General features: G+C 43.0%; 2 protein-coding genes across 3 annotated transcripts; both read right to left on the reverse strand.

The window, feature by feature from the left end:
• Positions 1 to 3,155: 3,155 nt before the first annotated feature.
• On the reverse strand, positions 3,156 to 9,451 carry RPS15A (ribosomal protein S15a). Of its 2 annotated transcripts, none has more exons than XM_039255896.1 (5): positions 9,364 to 9,451; positions 8,190 to 8,327; positions 7,539 to 7,618; positions 4,390 to 4,475; positions 3,156 to 3,289 (listed from the first exon to the last, which is right to left on the reverse strand). In XM_039255896.1, the coding sequence occupies exons 2-5, from the start codon at positions 8,320 to 8,322 to the stop codon at positions 3,196 to 3,198; spliced, it is 393 nt and encodes a 130-aa protein (XP_039111827.1). In that variant the 5' UTR covers positions 8,323 to 8,327; positions 9,364 to 9,451; the 3' UTR covers positions 3,156 to 3,195. The 2 variants fall into 2 exon arrangements, with proteins under 2 accessions (XP_039111827.1, XP_039111828.1); XM_039255897.1 differs by lacking the exon at positions 9,364 to 9,451 and adding an exon at positions 9,066 to 9,169.
• Positions 9,452 to 16,964: 7,513 nt separating this feature from the next.
• Positions 16,965 to 23,672, reverse strand: ARL6IP1 (ADP ribosylation factor like GTPase 6 interacting protein 1). The gene is made up of 6 exons (XM_039255895.1): positions 23,569 to 23,672; positions 21,021 to 21,154; positions 20,433 to 20,552; positions 18,304 to 18,421; positions 17,620 to 17,704; positions 16,965 to 17,214 (listed from the first exon to the last, which is right to left on the reverse strand). Exons 1-6 carry the CDS (start codon positions 23,602 to 23,604, stop codon positions 17,096 to 17,098), a joined length of 612 nt encoding a protein of 203 aa, XP_039111826.1. The 5' UTR covers positions 23,605 to 23,672; the 3' UTR covers positions 16,965 to 17,095.
• Positions 23,673 to 24,590: the final 918 nt, after the last annotated feature.

Raw genomic sequence — 24,590 nt, forward strand, 5'->3', positions numbered from 1 at the left:
GCATTCCAAGTGAGGTGAGCCTTAACCAAAGGCTCAGTGTGGGACATTTGGGGTGGTTAATTTAGAGAATTGGTGGGTGTTTTTAGTAGTAGTGGATTAGACTGGAAAGTCAAGTGAGAATCAGATTTGGGATCTCCCAGAGCTTGCTTTCTTTGGGGTTAAGAGTAGAAAGCAAACTTCCTAGCCTGTGGTGAAATTATCTCGGATGCTGACTTGACCAAGAACTTAAAGCTCCTCTATCTAGCACCATTACCAGAGCGAACCCATGTTACCCAGGGGTAAGATAAAACAGCCTGTAAATGAGAACACAGCACACACAGACCATGGACACAGATGTCCTAGGACAAGGTCTTCGGTAGTTCTTTAACCTTTCTAAATGTCTTTCAGCCTCTGATCAAAGGCTCTACACTCTATGGAATGTCTCCAAAAAAAATGCACGGGTATCAATTTTGCATGTTATTTTCATCAAATTGGTCTATCATCTGTCTGTAGGTTTTAGGTTAAAAATCCAGGGTCTGGATAGGTGCGGAGGTCCCTTTTTAAAAAAACACGGACTGAAAATGTATCCAGTAGGCTCAGATGATCAAAATTCTGGCAGCCCCAACCTCAACCCCTGGTCTCTGCATGCGGGAGTGGCAGGCTGGGAGGAAAGGCTGGGTTTACACTATAGCAAAGTATAATACCTCCAAGGTAAGCTATCCTGTTCAGCAGGAACCTGACTGGTCTCCAGAGTCTAGTTCAGGCCAACCAGTCCACAGGTCATGTTACTACTCTATTTACTGCATCTCAGAAATACGGGCTAAAACCATCTGCTTCCTCATAAACACAAGGGAACTGTGCTATTAAACCCATCAACTGGCCACTCCATTTTCCCTACCTTAGCACCTATTTTTTTCTACCTATGACCAGTTCAAAGGACAAAAGATCCCCACTACATGCTGACAACATAAATGAGACCATTTTCTTGTCCTATTTTAGTACCTAGTTATCACTGCCTAGGAAGAGAATGATTCATTCCATCAAAGACGTACATACAGAGGCATCCACTGTGCCAAAGCATAAGTTTAAGGGGAGACACAACAGTAAACAAAACATAGCCTGTGTTCCTGGAGCTTACAATCTTGGCATTAAGAGAAATAATCAACAATCAGCTCTTTGAAGATTCTTCTGGACTCCCTTCACCTCTGACAAGAGACAAATACTACTATACACACACACACATACACACACAGCCAAGTGCTATTTCACAATGTCATCTTTCCCCAACTCTAAAGTAGGTTTTCCATTATTCTCATTAGGCAGATAAGGGAACCAAGGCTACTTAGTGGAAAAGCACAATTCTGGTTGGCTAAACCTCTAAGCCCATGTTACTTTCAAACAGAGGCTCAAAATCCAGACCTGCCTATCAACTCACTTTCTCCTAACATTAAGTGGGGCCTACAAGAGAGCCAGTCTTGACATTCCTAGCTAATTCCCATATCTTACAGTAACCCCTCCTTTCAGAAAGTTACACTTTTTTAATGTTTTTATTTCTGAGAAAAACAGTTGTGAGCAGGGGAGGGTCAGAGAGAGGGAGACAAGAATCCAAAGCAGGCTCCAGGCTCTGACCAACAATGGGACTCAAACCCACAAATCATCATATCATGACCTGAGCTGAAGTCAGACACTCAACCAACTGAGCTACCCAGGCGCCCCCAGAAAGTTCCATTATTGAATGCTGGCCACGCACTGGCCCCAGGCTGTTTCAAGTGTGTTCTCAACATCCTTCACGTAGTTTCTCTTTTTACCAGAACAGGAGCCCCAGAGGTTGCCATTTGCTGGAAATCACCTTACAACCAGGGGAGTGTTCATTCAATATCCCCAGTACTTGAGAGCTGAAAATGGCTTTACCTACCAGGAAGTCAGAAAGTAGTCTTAAGAGGAGTTATCAAACAGTGAAAAAGCACCCTCTTCTGAAAAGGGGAAAAAAAAAAATTAAACCCACACCTCTCCAACAGCCCTTAGCACCTAACATCCTATTAGACCTACTAGACTTCCTGGTATCAGGCTGGCAGTCAGTCAGTCATTTTCTCAACTTTGGCTCACAGAACTAGAAAACAATTAAGGCTGTGTTCTGCCCCATTCATGCCACTCCCCTGCCTGGCAAATACAGCTAGCCAGGTGCACAATGATCCATGTGGGCTCTCTTCCAAGCTTCCTTTCTCCTTAGGCAGACCCACAGAACTTCCAAGAATCAAGATCCAGCCTGTGCTGTCCAGCATGGAACACCAGCCACACATGGCTATGTTAACTGGTTAGTACCAATTAAAGTGTGCTTTAAGTGTAAACATACAGTATACATAATTTCAGAGTCTTATTACGAAGAGTAAAAGTCCATTCATTTCATATCAATTGCATGTTGAAATTTTAAGTCTGAACACAAGTGTTATTTAAAAAATCCAGTTTCTCTTCACATGTTTTTATAGAGCTACTGGAAGTTTAAATTACACATGTGGCTTTTGTTACTTTACTGGACAGCACTGCTTAGAAACTGGGAGTGGAGTCCTGTTGTACTTCACAGAAGTCACCCTACGCTCTTTGGTGGTTGAGCTATTTAGAAGCATTCCATACATGAAATGGTTCAGGAAAACCAATTTTTCTCAATTCCAGGAACACATTTGTGACAGGTTTACCATAAAACTAGTTTTTAAAAGGTTTCATTTTTCTAAATGGCATCTTACTAACACACTGCTAAAATGTTTCTTACATGCCATCCAAATTTACTTGGAGATGGATCTTAGTGAGCTGTGGGCTCTAGTCGTCTGCTTCCTTATAAGCACTTACAGTTAACTGTAGCCACCTCATATTGTTAGGGCAGTTAAGAACAGTGCATAAAATGTGTACTGTCAAGTTAACAACAGGCCATCACTCCTTCCAGGGTTAACGTAAAACTTCAGAAAGGGAAAGCTTCACACCTGGACCCCAACCCAGATTCAGCGATCCAGGGCTAGACAAAACCTTCTCTGGAGAGCCATGAGCATGATGGTGTGAGTTATCACAAGGCAAGACTTTCTTGTTCACTTCAGGGAAGCAGCATTCCCCAATTAATAAAGGCTGTACAGTGACGCTCTTGCTACTCTGCTGTAAAGTTCAAAACGACTGAGGGAAGCACTAGAGTCCAGTGAGGCATTTTATTTTTATGAACGTATTACATCTCTAGAAAAAGAATCCCAGGATTTTCCCTCCTGTGTGTTTTCGTCTTGCTTCTTCATGGTCCATGATGCCAGCTGAGGTTGTCAGTACAATGAAACTATGGAAAGTTAAAAAAAAAAAATGTTGGTGAGTTTTTCCTAAAAATAGTTCGACACAGAGCTGCTTCGTGGTACAGAAAAAGACCAACAGTCATCAGTGCTTGAGACGCCTCTCCATGACAGCGTGCGGCAGTGCAAGCAGGGCTGCTGGAACCGAGACGCAAATCCAAAGGCCTCAGCCATGCAATACACTCATACAGCCTCAGCTAACACCGAAACACAGCGCTGTTAAGCCTCACTGCAAACAAAAACTGAACTTTCATTTCAAACTGCCACTTCCTCTTCTCAGGTTAAGGAGACAGACTAAAGCAATAAAGCGTTGACATAAATATGACTGAATGGTTTCTGCCACTTACTATATGATCACAGACAAGCTATGGTAAAGATAGTCATTTGGACAAGGGAAATCCTACTTGGCCTGGCTATCTCATGGGCTACTATGAGGATCAAGGTAAACTGTGAGGCATTAAAATTAGTACCATTAATTATAATGAAATAATTCACTGCACTATACCTCTAATACTGTAACTACAAAATGGGTATAAACACAACCACATCACCAAACTTATGATTGAGGGGGGTACTTACATTCTTAACCACAAACAGCTAAGCACTTACTGTGTCATGTCACAGCCTATAAGTATTTTGCCAGAATTAAATCAGTTGAAGAGAACGATTACAATTTTCACAGATGAAGAAACCAAGGCTAGGAGTTATGGAAGGCCTCACAGCTTTAAAGCAGGAAAGCAAGGATTTGAACTCCATTTCTTCAAATGATGAAGAAATTGAGTTTCCCTAGAGGCCTAGGGTTCAGAAAGTGATTCTAGCCATACAACGGAATCACTATGAACATGTAATATGAATTATATGCACTGAGTCAAAAGAGCAGACATTAAAGGAGACACAAATCTGCTGTCACCTAGCACATGAAATAGGTTAACATATGAGAGCTAATCCTTGAGTTAGGATGATTGGGGATGGAGACAATTACTACTCTAAAAAAAACAAAAAAAGAAACAAAAAAATCCTCCACTCTAGTCCAACTGCACCACAGCAATCCTTAGCATTAATCTCTTTTAAACGAGGAAAATCAACTCACCCAAACTGGCGGGACGGGAGCAGATTATTCTGCCATTTTTCTAGATCTTTAAGTTGTACATCAAACCTGGGGCTGATCACTCCACACTGTAAAAGCATAACAGAAAACACTGTTCACATCTCACCAATACCAGAAGAAAATTAACACAAATGGCATTTATATCTAAATACGACATAAACCAACCAATTCAGCATTTAATGAGGAACTAATCTGTGCAATCTTAACATCCATGTCATTTGAAAAATATACTCAATTAAGACTATGCCTGGAAAAAGTTATTTAAAAAGACAATACAAGAGGGAGAACACAAGGTAATATATGGCAAGGTCAGGTCAACATCATACATCCCTATGAGCTAGAGAGCTGTCCCCAAATAAGTGATCAGATTTTAAAGAGAGAAGAGATAAGAGACCAAGCCTTAGACAAAATTGTACTCAAAACTTTCTTTTTTCATAGTAAGGCTGTTATGAATTTGTAGGGTCACAAATTCTTCACCTGTAAACTAAAAGTGCAAAATATTAGAACTTAAAAAAAAAATTCCAGACACGAAGCTAAAATCCAAGAACTGCTGTTCCATGTCAAACTACCAGGATACGTTTACAATCAACTTATCTAGCAAAATGGGAGGAAGCCAAGGCAAGCAGAGTCCTTACAGTCACCTGCCCTGTTTGCTACTGGACCACAGCAACAATCACCTTCCAGTGGGAGAGCTCTAAACTCTTCATCATTCAGTTACATTCAAATTCTAAAACACAATAAATGTTCAAACATCCACTAGCAGACGGCTTAATGTAGACTCATTCAAGGTCCCTGACTAACTAGATCGACTGGGTTTAAAAAGTAAAACCTAAGGGGACCAAAAAACTCCCTGGAGCTATATGAGCCCCCTTCACATCTCTACCCTACAAGTCACTAATACACTTACAAGTCTCAATGCAGAAAGATTCCTATTTATACACTAGAGATGATCATGTGAGAACACTCAGGATCAGTACCACGAAAGCGTGAACTCCAGGGGACTGAGAGAGCAGGTAGACAGCTGTGTGCATATCCACACTAGAGTCGTTGAGACTCCAAAATGCCTAACAGGAAGCTATAGGAAACTAGGAGGTTAGAACTTAATCAAATCTTTCGAACAGTTACACTTCCACAGACAGATCTGAACCCAAAGAAACAAAATGGGCCTCTCAGGCCCAAATGCCCTAAGCTAGGAAAACCACTAGGGTTTTCCTTTTTATCAAGATCTCATCAGCTACCCTGTCAAGTGTCAAGAGCAATCCCGCAGTGGATACTAGGAATACAGACAGAGGAAAATGGTCTAACAGTTCTTGCTCCACACAAGCTATAATGGGAGCCTTTTCGAAGGCCTCCACTCCACCACAGCCAGGCTATTTATTCCAGCATCAAAACCTCATTCGGCTAATAGGATTAAGCCTCTCCCAAACCAGACAAATCTTAGGATGTGACCACAACCAGAATTTTAATCTAATTTCTAAACACTTCCTTACTTCTCAGCCCCATTAAACTTCCAGAGTTAAGGATACATCCATCTCTTGCGTGAAGGAAACTGAGGCAACAGTGTCCTACAAAGGAGGAAAACTGAAGTTCAGAGAAACTGAAGTTTGTTTTGCCCCACCAAGGTCAGAAAGCTAAGCCTGGATTTCAACTACCTCAGCCATCATTTTTCAAGCTACCACATAACAATTATGCCACAACGGGGTTCCACTTGGGAAATACTCTGTTCAAATCAAGTTTTATGTATAGTGAATATTCAAGAGGAATTTGGTGCACAGCACTTCTCTAGGAGTTTTAAACATCCAGTCATTCTGTGGGACGGTTTTAAAATGTAGTACAAACTACATTCTGAAGGCAGCTCTGCCACTGGTTACCAACTAGTTGGGAGACCATGAGCATAACTCAGCTTCATAACTCCTAATAGGACAACACCCCCTTCTACTTCAAGAACACTCTGTGAGGGTTGGCGTGACCCAAATGAGTAGTGAATCCAACTTCTTGAGGGTTGGAATCTAATGACTAACAACTAAAACAAAAGAACACAGTCTCAAAATTAACTTGAAAACTCTAATCTCTCATGAAGGCCTCACATCCTGCAGTTTTCATCTAACACTAGGTAGGTATCCACACATGGCACAAGCTCACCATACAGGGAAGCAACTTTATAAAACAAATTGTTGGACCAGAGAATAACCTTACCAATCAATCTGGCCCCTGCCACTAACGACTCATTTCTGGGCCTGTTTTTCCCTCATCTGTGTTGGACCACAGGATGTCAGGCTCCTTCCAAATCTGAAAGCTAGAAACCTGAACACAAAAAGTAGGGTAGCAATTCAGGGACCCTATCTTGTTAAAGATACCTGTCCCTTAAAACATGCAATAAGTTAAGGCAGAACAGATCAAATATATCCAACAGGTTATGCTGACAAGTCAAAGTGAAAGAGAGCACAAAACAAAGACACCCATACAGCCCATGCCAGTAAAAATGTAGGTATTAATATTGTTAAGAGAACCCAATTCTTTTAACAAACACATTATAACCAAGAGAGAGGATGAACAATTATTTACAGACAGGATTAGACCTTCCTGAACACAAGTTCAAGCCAGTGGGCGGGCAGCATACCATCCAATATTCAAACACCTGGACCATCAGGTGTTCATTTCACCCCACCCTGTGGCATCTCCCTTCAGAAAGCCCGTACTCCACAAACATTAGGATTAACTAACAATTCTAGAGCAAATACAACCCTGAAGAAAAAAAACATCAAAATGTCATATAAAGATTAATGATTTCAATTATTTTTAAAATTTTTTTTATTTATTTTTGAGACAGAGCACAAGTGGGGTAGAGTCAGAGAGAAGTAGAAAGAATCTGAAGCAGGCTCCAGGCTCTGAGCTAGCTGTCAGCACAGAACCCCATGCAGGGCTCAAACCCAGGAACCGTGAGATCATGACCTGAACCAGATGGACACTTAACCGACTCAAGCCACTCAGGCGCCCCCAATTTTTTTTAACCTAACTAGGTAGAGCAATCACACCACTAACTCAGTTTTACAAGGTCAATTACAACATGTTTAACACCATGTTTGGTAATTCTTTTAAGTTCTTCTATGTGGAAGATAATCAACTCTTACCTTGTTTAACCGGCCTGTGAGATTCACAACAATTTTCCCAGCTCTGTGATCATCGATGATTTCAAATTCGCCAATGTAACCTACGGAACATAAGTTATCAACTTAACAGACCTAATAAGTATGCTCTAGTATTTCCACTGTCTGCCTACCTTCCTCTTTATCATCTTAAGTGACTGCTTCTCTACACCTTTAAGCAAATGACAGTTGCTCTGAATCGAAACTTTTACAGCCTAATATTTTAAATTTAGGGTCCAACACCAACCCTGCATTCTAATGGGGATTATTTCCCCCTTCCTCCCACAAAGCTACTTTGTGCCCAAGACATGCAACAATTTTCCTTTTCACCCCAAAGTTCTTGGAAGAGTTCAGGATTATGTTCAAAAACTTGTTGCAGCAGAACTAAGAAAGGCGATTTTAGCTCCCTAACGACTAAGAGAGCAACAGTCACAAACTTCCTCCTCCTTTCAACAGTCCTAACTTACTCAGTGCTTCCTGAATAGCTTATCTGTCCAAACTAGCCCATGCACTGCAGGAATTTCCAAGGATAACCGATGCCTGGCTCCACCATCTTCCCAGTCCTGTCCTGTACAGTGACTGTCTACACAACGGACTGCCTCAGTATTCTCACGTGGAAACAGAAGACCCACTTACCATGCTTCATCATCACGGTCAGAAATCGGACGATGACTTTGGAGCATGGCCTGATAAGAACCTGGCGTTTGCCTCTCTTTTCGGCATTGTTAATGCTCTTGAGCGCGTCTGCCAGGACATTCATGCGCACCATTGTGGCTGTTGAGGGATGGAAAAGCAGGCATATTACTGGCATCCTCAACATCAAAAGGCACCCCATCGTTCCCGTGCGAACACACCCTTTTCCTTCTGCTGTATCATTAAATTGTCCTAGCTCTAAGCAGACAAGTGCCCCAACGCAATGTCGGCTACGGTCGGCCCGCTACAGAGAATGGGACCTGCGAAGCACCAGACGTGTTTCCCAAACTTCTGAAATCAAGCAGCACTTGTACTATTAACACTGCCCTGTAGCCAACTAATTCGCTGTCGGCCTTGTCCTAATATCCAGAAGATACTACTTAACTTTCACTAACACTCATGAAAACTAAAGATGTCGGTGCGTGTGCCACCCAAAGTTGTGCCCCGACAACCGTACCACAGTGGCAAGTAGATCATTTCACGTGCACCTAACACGACTCTATCCGAATGGGCACGAACTGCAACCTACTCTAGTAACGTTGTGAAAACTGAGGATGGAGCCCAAAGCCTGCTTCAGGCTCCAACGCAGGGATCCAACCTGCTTCCTCAAGTTCCACAAAGAGTCAAGAGAAATCCCGGAGCCCCGAAGATCAAGGATAGCTCCCAGGAAACTGCCATCCCACGTAGAACGCAGTTTTCCCCTTCTGTGTAGCCTCAAGCCTCCTAAGCTTACAGCGCGGCACCAGGGATGGGAAGCCAGCACGGCCCCCGTCGGCCACCGTCCCCGAGGTTTCCTGCCGCCCGGAGCCACGGCGCTACCTCAGCCACTAAGGAGAGGTCCGGACCGCCGGCCACTCCCGGTCTACCGCCTCTCGGAGCGGCCGATAGCTCCGTTCCCGCCAGCGCTGCGGCCTGCGCTTCACAAACCGGGCTCCCCAAACTGCAGAGCGTGGGGCGGACGGGCATGACTCTACTCCTACCCAAACCCTCGCAAGGGCAACTTCCTCAACCCAAGAGACCCTGGCACCATCAGAGAGCACCGAAGTTGAGGCTCAGACTGCAGGATGGCGCGGATAGCCAACGGATACTGTTGGATCTTTAAGACAGTAGTACTCACCGGCAGGGAAAAATGGCGGAAAGAGGACGGGAGGGGTGAGCGCACGGAGTTATGGGAAGCCGGCGGCCTATCGCGAGACTTTTAAAGGAGGGCCAAAAAACAAAACCTTATTGCTTAGTGGAAGAAGGCGGGTGAAGGGGCGGAGCCTCTTCAGGGGTGGGAAGCAGAGAATCGATAGAATCGGCGTTTTCAGGTGAGTCCAGGGAGGTGGGGAAAAGGTTCGAGCTCGTGTCTAGCACTTACTCTGTAAAAATGAAAAACTGAAAAAGACTGAGATGTTTGCTAATTTCTGTTGTAATAACTGTTCACCATGTAGAATATACTTTTATATTTGCGTATTTACAATGTTTCTGAAAGGACCCACGCAAATCGATAATTGCCTCTGACGAGGGCCTAAGGAACTGGAATGGAAGACTTGCTTTTCTCCATATACAATTGTGGTTTGTTTTTTTCAAACCTGTGTGTAGATTATTTTTTCAAAGAAGTAAAAAATAATATCTTTAAGTCGGTACTCCCTAATTCCTAGGAATTATTTACTGGAACTCCAAACGTTTTTTGGTTTTTGTTTTTTTTTTTGTAATTTTTTTTTAATGTTTTGTTTCTGAGAGAGACAGAGAGAGCGCGCATGAGCAGGGGAGGGTCAGACAGAGACGGAGACCCAGAATCTGAAGCAGGCTCCAGGCTCTGAGCTGTCAGCACAGAGCCTGACGTGGGGCTCAAACCCATGAACCATGAGATCATAACCTGAGCCGAAGTCAGACACTTAACCGACTGAGCCACCCAGGTGCCCCCAAACGTTTGTTCTGGAATACACTGTTTGGAAAAAAGCCACAAACGTTTAAAAAAAAAAATACTCAGGATTCTGTGCCAATGGCATTTATCTACAGTTCTGCATCTGGACAAGAACTAATTTTGATCAATCTTTTTCTTTAAACCTTCCTTAAATAAGTTGGGGGGGATAATAATATTTAACTCTTAAAACTTATTGGCAAGGGTCAGATGAGACAATGGGGCAAAGGGCTTACACAATATCTGACGTGTAGTAAATGCTCAATGTATTGTTTTTTTTTAAATATTTTTGAGAGAGAGAAACAGAATGAGTGAGGGAGGGGCAGAGAGAGAGGAAGACACAGAATCTGAAGTAGCCTGCAGGCTCTGAGCTGTCAGCACAGAGCCCAAAGCTCGGCTTGAACTCAGAAACGTCAAGATCATGACCTTGGCGGAACGTAGTTGCTTAACTGACTGAGCCACCCAGGTGCCCCACTAAGTGTATTTTGACGATGGAAACAACAGGGAGTCTTAGCTCTTGCTTGAAATCGGGATCTGGTACCCTGGAAGGGAGTGAATTCTGGCTCAGCCCTCTGAAGCCAAGGGAGCTGAGGCTACTTAGTTACCTAACATCCCACATATTTGCAATAGTCTCCTTACCTCACTGCTTTCACCCTTGACCTCCCTTTTACTCACCCCTGTTTTTCCCACAGGTAGCCAAAATGACCTTTTAAAAACCTAAATCAGATTACACACTAGCTCCCATCACCCTCAGCAAAATGCAGATTCCTTACAAAAGCTTACAGGGCCCTCTGTGATGTCCACACCTGCCTCCTAGTACTGGAGGACCACCTCATTCTCCACCATTCTTGCCTAGCTCGCTTTTCTTCAAACACTCCAAGCATACTCCACCTCAGGGCCTTTGCATTTGCTGTTCCCTCTAACTTGAACATTTTTCCAGTTTGCCAGGAAGCTGGCTCCCTGGCTTTCCCAGACTATTCAGTCACACACACACACACACGTGGAGCTTTCTCCCTGTTCCTCCTAACTCCATTGCCTGGCTTAAATTTTTCTCCGTAGCACTTACCCCTGAATTACTAGAAGTGTATTCATCTGTCTCCATTAAGTTCCAAGCAAGGAGGTATTTGGTCAGTTTTGTTCACTGCTGTACTCACAGCTTCTAGAAAAATTATCTGGTACACAGTAGGCTCTTGATACATATTTGGTGAATAAATCAGTTTCTCCATCTGTAAAATGGGAATGATGCTCCCAATCACTTGAAGTTGCTATGAGGGTAGATGAAATAATCCATATAAAAGAGATTAACACATTATAATAATGTCATGTGGTGACAGATGATAACTATACTTACTATAGTGAGCATTGCCTAATGTACAGGATCTTCAGTTCACTATGTTGTACACCTCAAACATAACATTGTATATTAACTATACTACAGTAAGAAAAAAAAAGAATAAACACAAAACCTGACAGAATGAGTGCTCAATCAACATTAGCCTCTCAGCCCACTGACTCCTACCGCTTCTCAAATCCTTTTTTTTTAAATTTTCTTTAATGTTTTATTTATTTCTGAGAGAGAGAGGCAGCGTGAGCAGGGGAGGGTCAGAGAGAGAGGGAGACAAAGAATGTGAAGCAGGCTCCAGGCTCTGAGCTAGCTGTCAGCACAGAGCCTGATGTGAGGCTCGAACCCATGAACTGTGAGATCATGACCTGAGCCGAAGTCAGACGCTTAACCGACTAAGCCACCCAGGTGCCCCCACTTCTCAAATCCTAAGTGAACCTTTAGGGGCGCCTGGCTGGCTCAGCTGGTAGAGTATGTGACTCTTGATCCCAGGGTTGTGAGTTTTAGCCCCATGCAGGCTGTAGAGAGGACCTAAGTAAACCTTGAGGAAAACAAACCTCTCAGTTTGCACATCTCCAGGATATAGAATTCTCTGGTTATCATTTACGTTACAAAAGGATCATTAGCTGGTTTTGTTTTTTTTTTTTTTGGTTCTGTTCATTTTAGTTTATTTATTTTGAGAGAGAGAGCTCTCAAGAGTGTGGGAGAAGCAGAGAGAGGGAGAGAGTCAGTCCCAGGCAGAGATCACCCTGATGGGGGCCCAAACCCATGAACCGTGAGATCATGACCTGAGCTGGAATCAAGAGTCAGACACTTAACCGACTAGGCCACCCTGGATCCCCTTAATGAAAATTACTTTGATGAACTGGTTCTCTGTACACTTACATGTTTTGTCTACAGAAGGTGTGGAGTTCACCTTAATTGAGGCTTTAGCAACAGTATGAAGTTAAGAAACCCATTTTCCTTCAAGAACTTTCCCATAAACAGAAAAATAGTACCACCACTATCTCTTTATACTCTTCACTCATTCATTCAGCAGACATTTAATGAATGCCTTCCATGTGCCAGGACTTGTATCAGATGAAGAGAAGACAAAAATATGTTTCTGACCTTAAGAGGTTCAGATCCCAGCAGGGAAAACAAACCTCTGAGTAAGTACAATACCAGGCAATGTGCTGTAATGGAGGCCGATATGCAGTGCTGTGGGAATGCAGAGGGGCCTGGGAAGTTGCTGAAGATTTCACAGAGGTGCCATTTGACCTGTGTCATGAAGGGTACCAACACTACCAATTCGTGACGGCCACTGTGTGCTTCCAGTAGATTAACTCATGGAATCGTCAAAACGAATGCAGTTGTGTAAATGCCACTATGAGATCTGTACTTTTACCCTCTTGTCTGAAATTGACTTAAAGAGTCAAAGCAGGGGCTTCTGGGTGTCTGGGTTGAGTGTATAACTCTTGATTTGGGTCAGGTCACGGTCCCGAGGTTGTGGGATTGAGCCCTGTGTTGGGCTCCCCGCTGAGGGTGGAGCCTGCTTGCCACGCCCCCTGCTTGCACGCTCAAATAAACCAATAAATAAATGTCAAAGCAAAAAAGTGGTTACTTGGCTAAGCTACTAAATTACTTGATGTGGTTTGAATCTAGGTCTACCTGATCCCAAAACACGAAGGTGTGTGGGGCAGTAGATATTTTAGGCTTAAAACAGCTCTAAGAACTAGGAAGTAATGGAATCCTATAAAGACAGATAGAAACCTCAGAATGGCTGGGCTGAAACTGAGAAGGTGGAGGAATGGCAGCAGAACAGAGGACCATGTGTAAATTGCCTCACCAGCTTGTAACATACGCCGTAGGCAAACTGGAACCTGAGAGAGAGACGGGTCCCAAAGGTGCGGTGACGAGAGAATTAAGAAGCAGGGGGCTTCCACTCTCCAGGAGCTGAAGCACCCTTCTCCGGGCTCAAGCCTATTTTGCTACTTGTCTGGTAACAGCAAGCACATACAACATAGTATTTGGCATCTTGGCAGGTCATACATCTGCAGTGTATTCCATACTGGGTCCTGAGTACCTCTGGTCCCAGACAACACATTCTTATCCCTGGCCTGCCGTCTGTATGATGCCCTTCTGGAGAGAACGAGCAGTCCCAGCGGCTTTCCAGCCTGGGAATGGAACTGCCTTCAGTTCCCTGCTCCTTCGTCCCTTTCCTTCAGGACATTCTTAGCGTGTCTCTGGCTTCTTGTTCTCCAGCAGAACCTGGTTGCCGAGAGGTCTTCAAATAGGGCTGTGATCTGAGATGTTAAAATGTTAACATGTGGAGGTGCCTGGGTGGCTTAATCAGTTTAGTGTCTGACTTTGGCTCAGGCCATGATCTCAGTTCATGGGTTTGAGCCCTGCATCGGGCTTTGTGCTGACAGCTCAGAGCCTGGAGCCTGCTTTAGATTCTGTGTCCTTCTCTCTGCACCTCCCCTGCTCGTGCTTGGTCTCTCTCTTTCAAAACTAAATAAACCTTTAAAAAAATGTTAACATGTGGAAGATAAAATGCTGTTAAAAATCAACTCTCTTAAAAACTCAGAAATCCCTCCCCCCCTTTTTTTTAACTTTGGTTTTTGCAGACAGGGCACTTAAAGTGCCCTTTTTTTTTTTTTTTTTTTTTTAGGTAGTAGGCTCCAAGCCCAACGTGGGGCTTGAACTTAGAACACTGAGGTCAAGTCACATGCTTTACCAGCTGAGCAGGCCAGGCGCCCCCCTCTGCACTCTTCTTCACACAACTCCAGATAGCCTCCTCTCAGTGTGCTGTGAACTCTACAATGATGGGAACTCCACTGGAGATGGTGCCAAGGCAGGTGTCAAAAAAGGACTTTTGCTGTGGCCAGAGCTGGCACAGGGGTAGCCACCTGGCCTAGGAAGCCAACCAGATGGGACTGGCCAGAGAATGAAGCACAGCTGGAAGAAGAACACCAGCATTTCAAAACTCAGGTGACCATGGGGAGACCTACAAGGCTGAGTTAAGATTTCCCTCTTCTGGGTATCACCAAACTTTTTGGTGGCAGTGGGTGGCAATGGTTACAGGGCTCAGAATTTGATATTGAATGTGTTACCAAGACCCACTAAGTACAGTGAGGCCCACTGATGAAACATCCAATTCACAACCCCAAGATCAAGAGTTGTATGCTCTACTGACCGAACCAGACAGGTACCCCTCAATTAAAAAAACTTTATATATTTTTTTGGGAGAGACAGCAAAAAATTAGGCGTGGGGGAGGGGCAGAGGCAGGAAAGAGCAAATCCTATTTTTTTTTTATCTTAATGTTTTATTTCTATGAGAGAGACAGTGTGAGCAGGGGAGGGTCAGAGAGGGAGACACAGAATCTGAAACAGGCTCCAGGCTCTGAGCTGGCAGCACAGAGCCCGATGCGGGGCTCGAACCCACAAACCACGAGATCGTGACCTGAGCTGAAGTGAGACGCTCAACCAGCTGAGCCACCCAGCTGCCCCAAAAGAGAGCAAATCCTAAGCAGACTTCACAAACTGCATGGAATAGGGCTCGATCTCATGACCTCAGCCAACATTAAGAGTCAGATGCTTAACTGACTGAGCCACCCAGGCACCCCTAAAATTTTTTATGATTAGTTCAAAGTGCCAACAGAAGTCATCCAGCAAAAGCAAGAACGTCCTGCACGAACTCTGAGCTGGGGCCTGCAGCAGAAGTAGCCAGAGCAGGCGCGCTCTCTCTGCCCAGCACAGTTCCCTGCCTGTTCTTCCAGCATGGCCCTCTCATACTTCATCCTTGGCCATGGCTTTGCATTGATCTCCTTTTCCATCTAGCACGGTGCCTCACGTTTGCTCAATTAGTTTACACTCTGTTCTTCAAGAGTACCTTGTAGGCATGTAATGATCACCCAGGGTAGTTCATTAAGTGGATTCACACATCCTGTAAACACCTTAATGGCTGAGGTATAAAGAAAGTAAGACACAAGGAGTGATTCCAGCTTTTTTTATTTTTCCCCTTTTACACAAAACCAAGTAGAAGAAATAATACAAGATTAAAACTGCAAAAGTAGTTAATTGGTAGAACACATATACACAAAAAAATACAGACAGCAAGACAGGCTTATCTACAATGAGAAACACATGTAAAAATTAAGGTAGTTTGTAGTTTTCATGTGGAACATTAAAAAAAATCAAACATATGCTACAGTGGGTGCCACTGTTTACAGTAATCTTGAAGGGGAGAAAACAACACTTACTTAGGGACAGATATACCACAAGGTCCGGGTTTTACAGCATCAGTGCAATAAATTCACAAAACTATATTACAGCTAGTTAATCAGAGTTTAAGAACTGTTACCAATGTCACATTTTCAGCCCTCAGAGGCTCATTCCTACAGTTTTCAACTATTCTAAATTTCTAGCTACTGAGAGGGAGAATGATTCTACGACACTTTCCAAGGAGTTACAAAATCTCTGTAGACCAGAGGCCACCTATGGTCGCAAAAAGTCTGCTCTCCCAACAGCCTCTGCATTCTTTACAGAAATATTTAGGAAAAAAGTCAGATGCTGGCATAGTCACTACTTCATATCCAAATCTAGGGACCAAAGCAGCCAGCAACTACCTTCAAATGAGAATCTTGAGGCTTACCTTTAAAAGGCTTAGTCTGGTCTTGAAAAATTAGTAGGATAAGGTTTATTTTCTACTGAAATGAAAACTTGACTACATATAGGAAGACTTTTGTCCTTTGTTGGCTGGTGTTGGAATGAAGGTCATAGACCTGAGTCTTAACCTATTACATACTTTAGTTTCAGTCAGCTGAAAAATCTGAAATTAAAAATATGCTAAAAATCCTAAACAGAAACTTCTAGAAGCCTGATGTTAAAAAGCCTTTAAGGATCTTCTACTAACTCGAAGTCTAAGAACAAGGAGAGAAGAGCTCTAAGCCTGTCTCACTCCCCATTTGGGAGGAAGCATCAGTGTTTGTTACAAATTGCTAAGTTTTGCACAAGGCAGAAACCAACACATACTAGGGCATGGAAATGGTCTCCTTTTATTCCAGAAGGACTCTTCTCCCACAGTACAGAAACAGTGTGAGGAATGAATCTTAATTGGTCTCTGCATCAGAAGTGGTAAAGTTGGTCTCTCTATTCCTGGAGCCAGACAGTTGAAGCAGACTGTGGAAGCAGACAGTAGAACCAGCTTCCTGTAGCCACAGACCACTACCTTGTATCTAGCTAAAGCAAAGATCAACTGGAACAATTATCCCAAGTCACAGTTAAGTACACTAAAAGGTGAAATTCACCACTATACACTTGTAAAGGAAGTTTCCTCAAAGCAAGAATTCAATTAACCTGGGTGAGAAAAATCAAAACAAGTCATACTCACGAATGAATTATCCATATAAGGCCAACTGATGAGAATGTATCCAGCTACACTTCACATCAAAACACTATGCATAAAGCCTTACTTGGCAAGTCTGAATATCTACTAAGGGCAGAAAGAGGGAGAGCAAAGAGCTACTTCTGTAACATTTTAGAATCCAGACAGCATAACAGAAACTGTTCCCAAGGACAACGTATATGCCATTCATTACATTGAATAAAGCAGATGCATTATTCATTTTTCTTTTCTTTTTGTTTGAGAAGCTTATTTATCTCCCTTTTGGCCATTCCAATGTACTTCAAAATAATTCCGTGCTGGTTTAATCCAGGAAGCAACAGTAAGAAAGTCACTTAAAAATAAACAAACAAAATTAAGGAGGCATTAATTAACTTCCTACAGATGATTACATTTTACAGAAGTTAGCTTCCCGAACTCTTAGACACTCCATTACTTTCATTGGTATTTATCTCCTGAAACTTCTGCTGTCACACCCCCCAACCTCAGATAACACACACTGCTTATTTTTACCTCTTCGACACCACTTTCTACCTTGGTTACTGTGTTCTGTCTTAACTTACTCAAAGACCACAAACTCCCAGAAAGTAAGGCCGTGGGTTTTAGTTCTCTTTCTAGACTGGCAGCTCCTCCGTCTGTACCTTCAACTTGACAAGCACAGCACAGAGATACTAGTTTGCAAAGTTCACGCAGACTTCTGCGGCCAGAATATGCCTACAGTCCCTCCTCACAGACTTACCTATCAGGTAGGTGAGCAGCAGGTTGTGGACTTGCTGTCCCACCCAAGCAACCGCAGCAAGGGAAACGATCATGGTCATGAAGTACTAACGAAGAAAACAACAAGAAGTGATCAACCCCTAGAAACACACTCAGAAGCTTTACTGTAGGACGCTGTTTCCAAGTTTAGAAAATCATCCAGTATTTATTACAACTTTTCTTAAAAGACTTATCCATGTATTTTATATATAGCTTATGCATTATGTTTTATATATTATAAAACCCATAGAAAATTTCACTAGATCTACTTTATAGAATTTACACACATTCCCTCCTAGAATTACTGTAATTCTATATATCAATTAGTTTAAAATCACTTATACTTTTACAATTAATAATTCATAGTAACCTCATATGAAGCTGAGATGAGAATAAACGCTTATTTGTCTTTTACTTCAGTAAGTATAACAGAAAAATTTTCCTCTACTAGAATACAAAATTAAATGCAAAATATAATTTTAACTTCCAAAAATTCAATCTAATTCATACAGATAAACATTTACAAATGTACTTGGAGGAGTCAAACCAATGAATAAAAAATATCAAACTACAACTATTAAAACACAAAGGCCATCATTAGGCTACAGTGAGTAAAAATGGACTCAGTCTTAAAATTTCACTCTACTTAAGTCAGAAAAAAAAGTACCATTTTAGGCTTTTCTTCCTTTAGCGTAAAGAGGCGTTTCCACCAGCCCACAGCTCTGCGTCGAGTTTTTACTAGATTGCTACAAATTTCATGGAATCTTTGCTGTTGCTCAGTGGTCCTACAAAAAAAAATTTTCCCCTTCACTATAAGCAAATCTTTATAGTATAAACAGAAATATACCATCCTCTCAAATGTAAAATGCTATGTCCTAAAGAAAATCTAAATAAAAAAGCGACTGACCGTTCTCTTATGAACGTGAAAAGGTTTCTGTACTAGTAAGACCCTTGTCTGGCACAGGAATGAGTTTTTACATAAAGACGCGTGTATGCACAAAGCCATGGTAATCCCTGGTGCTAAAGCCACATTTGGCTAATTATAGTAACAAAAGACTCAAGGCTACTCTGGGCCATGCTGAAATCAGTATAAACTAATTTCTCTATCCCTCTATTATTTTTCAGATTCTAATGAATCCTTGGTTGTAGACCATCAGGGATCTCACTATTTTGAGGAGGACGGTAAGTTTCTACCCGACAGCTATCTGAGCACTCCGTAAGATAACGACTCCATTCCATGCATAATACCCTCAGCTGGGCTTCATACACTTGATGCCAAGGCAGCAACAAACAGCTCAAATCCAAATTAGGTATAAATTTACTCCCAGTAAGGGAAAAAATAAATAAAATAGCAGTATAAATACAAAAAGACCTTCCAAGAAAGCCCTTTTTTATTTGTTTTTTGGATTCTGGAAAAAAAAAAGTCTGCCTTCATACTGTCTTTGCTATACAGATGTGATAGATGTGATGGCTGCTGTCGTGAAGGAGACCCTTCCCCGGGCAGCTATGTACCTTTGTCTCCTCTAGCTCTTGTCCCTGTAAAACTGCAGTGACAGATACAGCACAAGGGCTCCTGATCAGCCCTGAGACTTCTTGTCAACAACTAGACCTTACATGCAAAGCTGAATTGTGGCTATGAAAGTGTTCTTCCTTCCCCATTAAGATCAAAAAATAAAACTGCTGTGGACTGAGCCACATACTGATTACCATGAAACTGTCTTTATTTCTGAAAAATTTTCTCCTAGAGTTCTGAACTAGTAGATTAGAATGTCATCTGACTAATAAAGTCAAGGTCAGAGGTTGATGTCCTTTGTTAAATTGTTATATTATATGGTTACAAACTTGCCCAAAAAACAGCGGCTATTCATTGCTACATGTGAAAAACAACTCAAAGGACATTTTCTACCAGGAATCCATTCTGCTACAGGGGAAACATCTTTAAATAAACATGTTTACGAATCCCATAACTTAAGCACACTCGCCCTAAAATATCCCAATTTATTCTTAAAGATCCATAAGGCATATTAATTTAAAATTCTTATTTTTACAGAATTATTTTATGATTTGTTATTATAATCTGTTATTATAATTGAACAAAAAAACTCAAGGCACATGTAGACTTCTAATCAAATTAAAATAAACAAGCAAGGAAGAATAGCAACAAGGACAAAAAAAAAATCTACTCCATCTAGTTTGTTTGTTATTTGGATCAGAGAGAAGTTAGACTATTTGAATGAATCTGTTCTGAAGCACTTGCTATGCATTTAACTAACTACCCCTACACTGCCTCAGTATCAACCTTAAACACAAGATCAGTCTTAAAAGTCAAAATATTTCTTAGCACATAGAACAGTGCCTAACGTAACAGTAGACATTCAATAAATAGTTGAATGGACATAAATCTGGGTTGCTGTTTCCATATTCTTTCAAAAATAGCTTGCAAAATATACCATCTTAAATATCAAAGAAAATGAATATGAAATGTAAACATACAATTTCGACAGAAAGTTCATTATGAGTTCTGCAGTATTTGATTTTATCACCTCAAAAAATATCACTTTAATAAAAAGGTCTATAAAGAAAAGCCAAAATAAATGCTAGACCATAAAGGAACTATGGAACTATAAATACTCAAAATTCATTTCTATCTGATTCAGCTAAGAAATTCTTCAGTAAAAGCAACAATCCTAACCTCCAGGTATCTGATGGTTAGACAATTCTCTGTGCGTAGTACTAACAGCCACCAGGTTCAGTAACTTCACAGAAATCAGACTGCCAAGTCATTACACCACCTACCATTTATTGGAGCCAAAAATTCTGGGAGCCAGAATGGGAACAAGGTAGTCAGCCAAGCACAAAAACATAACAAAACAGGAAACACCAGATAGAACGGATGGATCTAGATAGTAGATAGTCCTGTTTAAAAATAATAATAATGAAGGTTAGAAAACGCAGCCATTATTATTCCTAGCTGAAGACATTTATTTATTCACTTAATTCTTTGGATCTCAAAGATGTTATCTACCCTTTTCCTTCTAAGTTTCTCACAAGTGGTTTTCCAGGAAGCTGCAGAATACAGTGACATCATAGCTGCAATGGTTCATGTGAATATCAAGAAACAAAAGCTCCTTGGGATCCTCAATACCTTTCAGGAGCGTAAAGGATCCTAAAGGGTGAGCACCACTGATTTTTTCCAACTGCATTAGGTTACCGAGTTTACAGAAGTACTATGAATTCTGAAAACAAGGAGGACTGCTCTAAGAAAAGGCATTCTTTACAGATTACACTGTACAAAAGACTTAAGACTTCCAAAAGTGGAGGCTGGGTATTACCTGAGCCCTTATTACTAACAAGTACAATCCACAGTAATTTAAGAGCACTTACAGAAACACCAACGAAACCACACCCATGATGGCAGGGGGAAACCAGGCTCTTTCCCATCTGAGGACTTTATCAGCCATCAGCATCACTTCTCCCCATCCTTGAAGCTGCTCTTCCAGACTTGCAGTCTCCACGGCCTACAGGAGATCAACACGGAGAGTGATCATTTTGCTACTCTCGACTTTTCTGTGCTTCCTAGGAAGGTAAACTGTTTTAAGGCACCAAGAATGTAAAACAGCTCTTAACCAAATCACTATCTTGAATCAGTTTCTAAAACACTGCCATTTTCGTACCAAAGACAGAATTTAAGAGGAAAAAACAAAACAAAACCCCCAAAACCACCTATCATTCAACAGTCAACTTCCAAGTCCAAGCACTGGGCTACTCTTTTCACAAATAATGTAACATAATCCCTATAAAGCCCCTCAAGCTGGGGATAATTAGACCCATTTACCAATGAAAGAAAGCGGGGTCAGAACGGGTTAACTAGCTTCCTCAAAGTCATGTACTAGGTGGCAGCGCCCAAAATATAAAATTAGATCACGTTAAGTTTGCTCATTTTTCAGGTGGTTAGAATAGATCTGTTTTGCCATTTCATTGATTTATACCCCCTACTTCTAAATCCATTAGGAAAGCCTCTCCCTGGGGCGCCTGGGTGGCTTAGTCGGTTAAGCGTCCGACTTTCGCTTAGGTCATGATCTCGCGGTTCATGGGTTCGAGCCCCGCGTCGGGCTCTGTGCTGACTGCCAGCTCAGAGCCTGGAGCCTGTTTCAGAGTCTGTGACTCCCTCTCTCTCTGACCCTCCCCTGCTCACGCTGTCTCTCTCTCTCTCTCTCCTAGAAATAAATAAAAATATTTAAAAAAAAATAAAAAATAAATAAATAAAAAAATAAAAAAAAAAAAAGGAAAGCCTCTCCCTGAACAGCATTCAATTTTTAAAATAGCTTTGTGTAATGGAATCATTTTGATGCTGGCATCATTTGCACAATTAAGTAAAACTACTTTCACCAAATTACAGGAGGCATCTTAAGCTCAATATATCTCAATACGGAGAGTGCTTCTTACACTTACCAGGACATCTGCAGACTTCAAATTTCTCTGCGAAGTAGACTTCTAGGATGAACTAATGTGGTAAAAAGCCCTTAAACTGATTGTAGTACAGGAAAAATGATTGAAACAAGAAACCCACATTTCCTTATAAGTGTTATCACAGGGAAATACACAAATGCAGCCTAATCTTAATAAAGATGCTATCTGTGTCACACCGTCACTTAGGAGGCTTTAACATTTCTGACTTTATATTATCACGCTCAACATAGTTAAACAGGAGACTGCTATGTGCCAGGAACTCCAAGTATTTTATATGCTTATGCCTTAATTAAGCCTCCCAACAAGCTGAAAGGATGGTATTGTAACTATCGGATACAGAGAGGTTAACAGATCTGAATTTAGGAAAGCCAAAGCCAAAGGCCTTGTTCTCCTTTAAGTTACGCTGCTCTGCTGGAAAGAACAGTTAAGCTCCAGGCCAGGCAGGTCCTGTCCTTTCAGTAAGCTGTGTGAATGTGGGCAATTTCTTTGTGCTTCAGTCAATCCTCTTAAATGGAACCTGGCTGGGGCTAACTATGCCAACTATTGAGAAGCATGTGTATTTAAAGGAGTAGGTCATGCATTTCTAAAAACCAATGCAAATGAAAACCTTGCACAATCAAAACTGCCCTGCAAAGTCATTTAATGCGTTAGAACTGGGCTCTGGGGAAAGCAACCGTCAAAGACTAAATTCTCTGGTTCCTCTATTCTCTATGGTTGTGTGTGGCCTGCCTTTCCTTGGGGGAAAGCAATGGGAGACAAGGCAAGGATTTCTCCCGTTTTTTGCCAGATCATGCCGTGAAACTTGTAGTGAGGTTGAATGTGTTCGCCTGTGATAACGCCACTGCAGTTGCTTCGGACTCCTGCTTATTCTAAGGTCTTCCTGTGGCACACACCCCCACTCCCCCGAAACTCCAGACGAAAGCCAAGTCCTCCCACTGTCCATCGTGCTGGACCCCTCGTCACAGTTGCCCGCGAGGAGCTCACAGCCTCCTTGCGCTTTAAGCTGTGCCAGCTCTAGTAAATTCTCGCCAGCAGCCCTATGACCCTCCACCCTTGCCCAAGTATTGGGAGGAAAAAAAGAACAAAACCCGGATACGACTGGGGGCCGAGGACTCAAAAGCGCTCGACAGGCCATTCGCGGCCCTTTGCCCCGGGCTGCACCCCAGGCTGATCTCAGCCCCGCTACTCTCACTTCCTATTCACCCCCTATTCGCGGTGCCTCATCACACGCCCTCTTCACCCAGCCGCGTACCTTCCCCAGGGGGGGTTAAGGGTCGACACATCTAGTGACCGCCACGCTGGAGCTACCCCAAGAGGCCCAAGGGGCAGGCGGCGGCGTCTGCGCCTGGGGAACTGGGAGAGGAGGGCGGGGCCCGCTGCCGGTGATAGGAACGAGGCCGCAGCGCCGCCCGGCTAAGCCCACCGAAGTCCGGGGGCCCTGCTCGGCTCCCCGCCGACTCACCAGCAGGTTGGTGCTGCGATTATCTCCCTCCGCCATCGTCCCTGAGACGCCGCTTTAGCACAGGCCGCTCTCCAAACGGGCCTCCCGCAGAGCTCTACACCGCGACCCAGACGCGAGGGTTCGCCGCGCAGGCCGTCTATATAGGCCAGCCGCCTTTCCCGACAGCCCCCGCGAAGCCCGCTCCTCATTGGGTGGCTTGAACTCAAGTTTAAGGGGAGCCCGACCAACCGCTGCCCAGCGCATGGCTTGAAATCGAGGTCAAAGGACATCGAGGCGGTGCAGGGCCGGCGGGGGGCGGGGACAAGGAATGACCAACCAGCGCCCGGAAGCCGCATGACGCCACGCCCAGGCCTTTGGGTAGCGGTTGAACTGCCGCAGCCCACAGCCTGGTGTGTACGCGGATGCAGCTGCTGTGGATGTCTTCGTCTCACTTGGACTCCTTTCTACTGGAGTTCAAAGCAGCTAAGCAGCCTTGCTGGAATTTAGTCCTTAAAGAAGTTGGACACGCATTATCAGGCGGAGGGCGGAGATGGGACCTCGCTGTGATTAAGGGACCCTGCATAGCTCTGTCTTCTAATCCCTGTTCCGGCCGCGCTACCCAGGCCCCTGAGTCTCGGAGACTCGTGCAGACCCGGGAGACTTTGAGCACAAGTGAAAAGAGCGGTTTATGTAAATTTGCAGCAGTTTCCCATCCTTTAAGAGTAAGGCCTTAGCTTGATGAAGGACGCGGGGGAGGCGGGAGATTCTGGGTTTAGCTCTCAAACTTGTGAAAAATGCACCAATTTAGTAAGTTGGCTTAATGGGTCTTAAGGAAAATCCTTTGTGGCGCAAGACGTTTCAGTTACTTGGGAAACTAGGAGTTCCTTCTCCATCAAGTCATGCTAAGATGTTAAACCCTCTCTCCGAAGCAGTGGAATTCATAAGCAATTTAGGAATTAGATGAACTACTAGATATACTACTTACTAGACGAATAACTTCCACCTCTTTTCAGGATTGCAAAATGCATTGTGCTTGGATTTTT

This window comes from Hyaena hyaena, unplaced genomic scaffold (assembly GCF_003009895.1).
Source record: "Hyaena hyaena isolate Hyena2069 unplaced genomic scaffold, ASM300989v1 scaffold_550, whole genome shotgun sequence".
NCBI lineage: Eukaryota > Metazoa > Chordata > Mammalia > Carnivora > Hyaenidae > Hyaena > Hyaena hyaena.

Excerpts from the sequence above, each read along its gene's own strand:
- RPS15A (XM_039255896.1), bottom strand. The coding sequence starts at position 8,322 with ATGGTGCGCATGAATGTCCTGGCAGACGCGCTCAAGAGCATTAACAAT. Across the intron at positions 7,619-8,189 it reads GACCGTGATGATGAAGCATG|GTTACATTGGCGAATTTGAA; the intron begins GTAAGTGGGTCT and ends TATGTTCCGTAG. Across the intron at positions 3,290-4,389 it reads CTCCCGTCCCGCCAGTTTGG|TTTCATTGTACTGACAACCT; the intron begins GTGAGTTGATTT and ends AACTTTCCATAG.
- ARL6IP1 (XM_039255895.1), bottom strand. The coding sequence starts at position 23,604 with ATGGCGGAGGGAGATAATCGCAGCACCAACCTGCTG. Across the intron at positions 20,553-21,020 it reads GTGGTTTCGTTGGTGTTTCT|GACTATCTACTATCTAGATC; the intron begins GTAAGTGCTCTT and ends ATTTTTAAACAG. Across the intron at positions 17,215-17,619 it reads GCTGCTCACCTACCTGATAG|TGACTTTCTTACTGTTGCTT; the intron begins GTAAGTCTGTGA and ends TTTATTTTTAAG.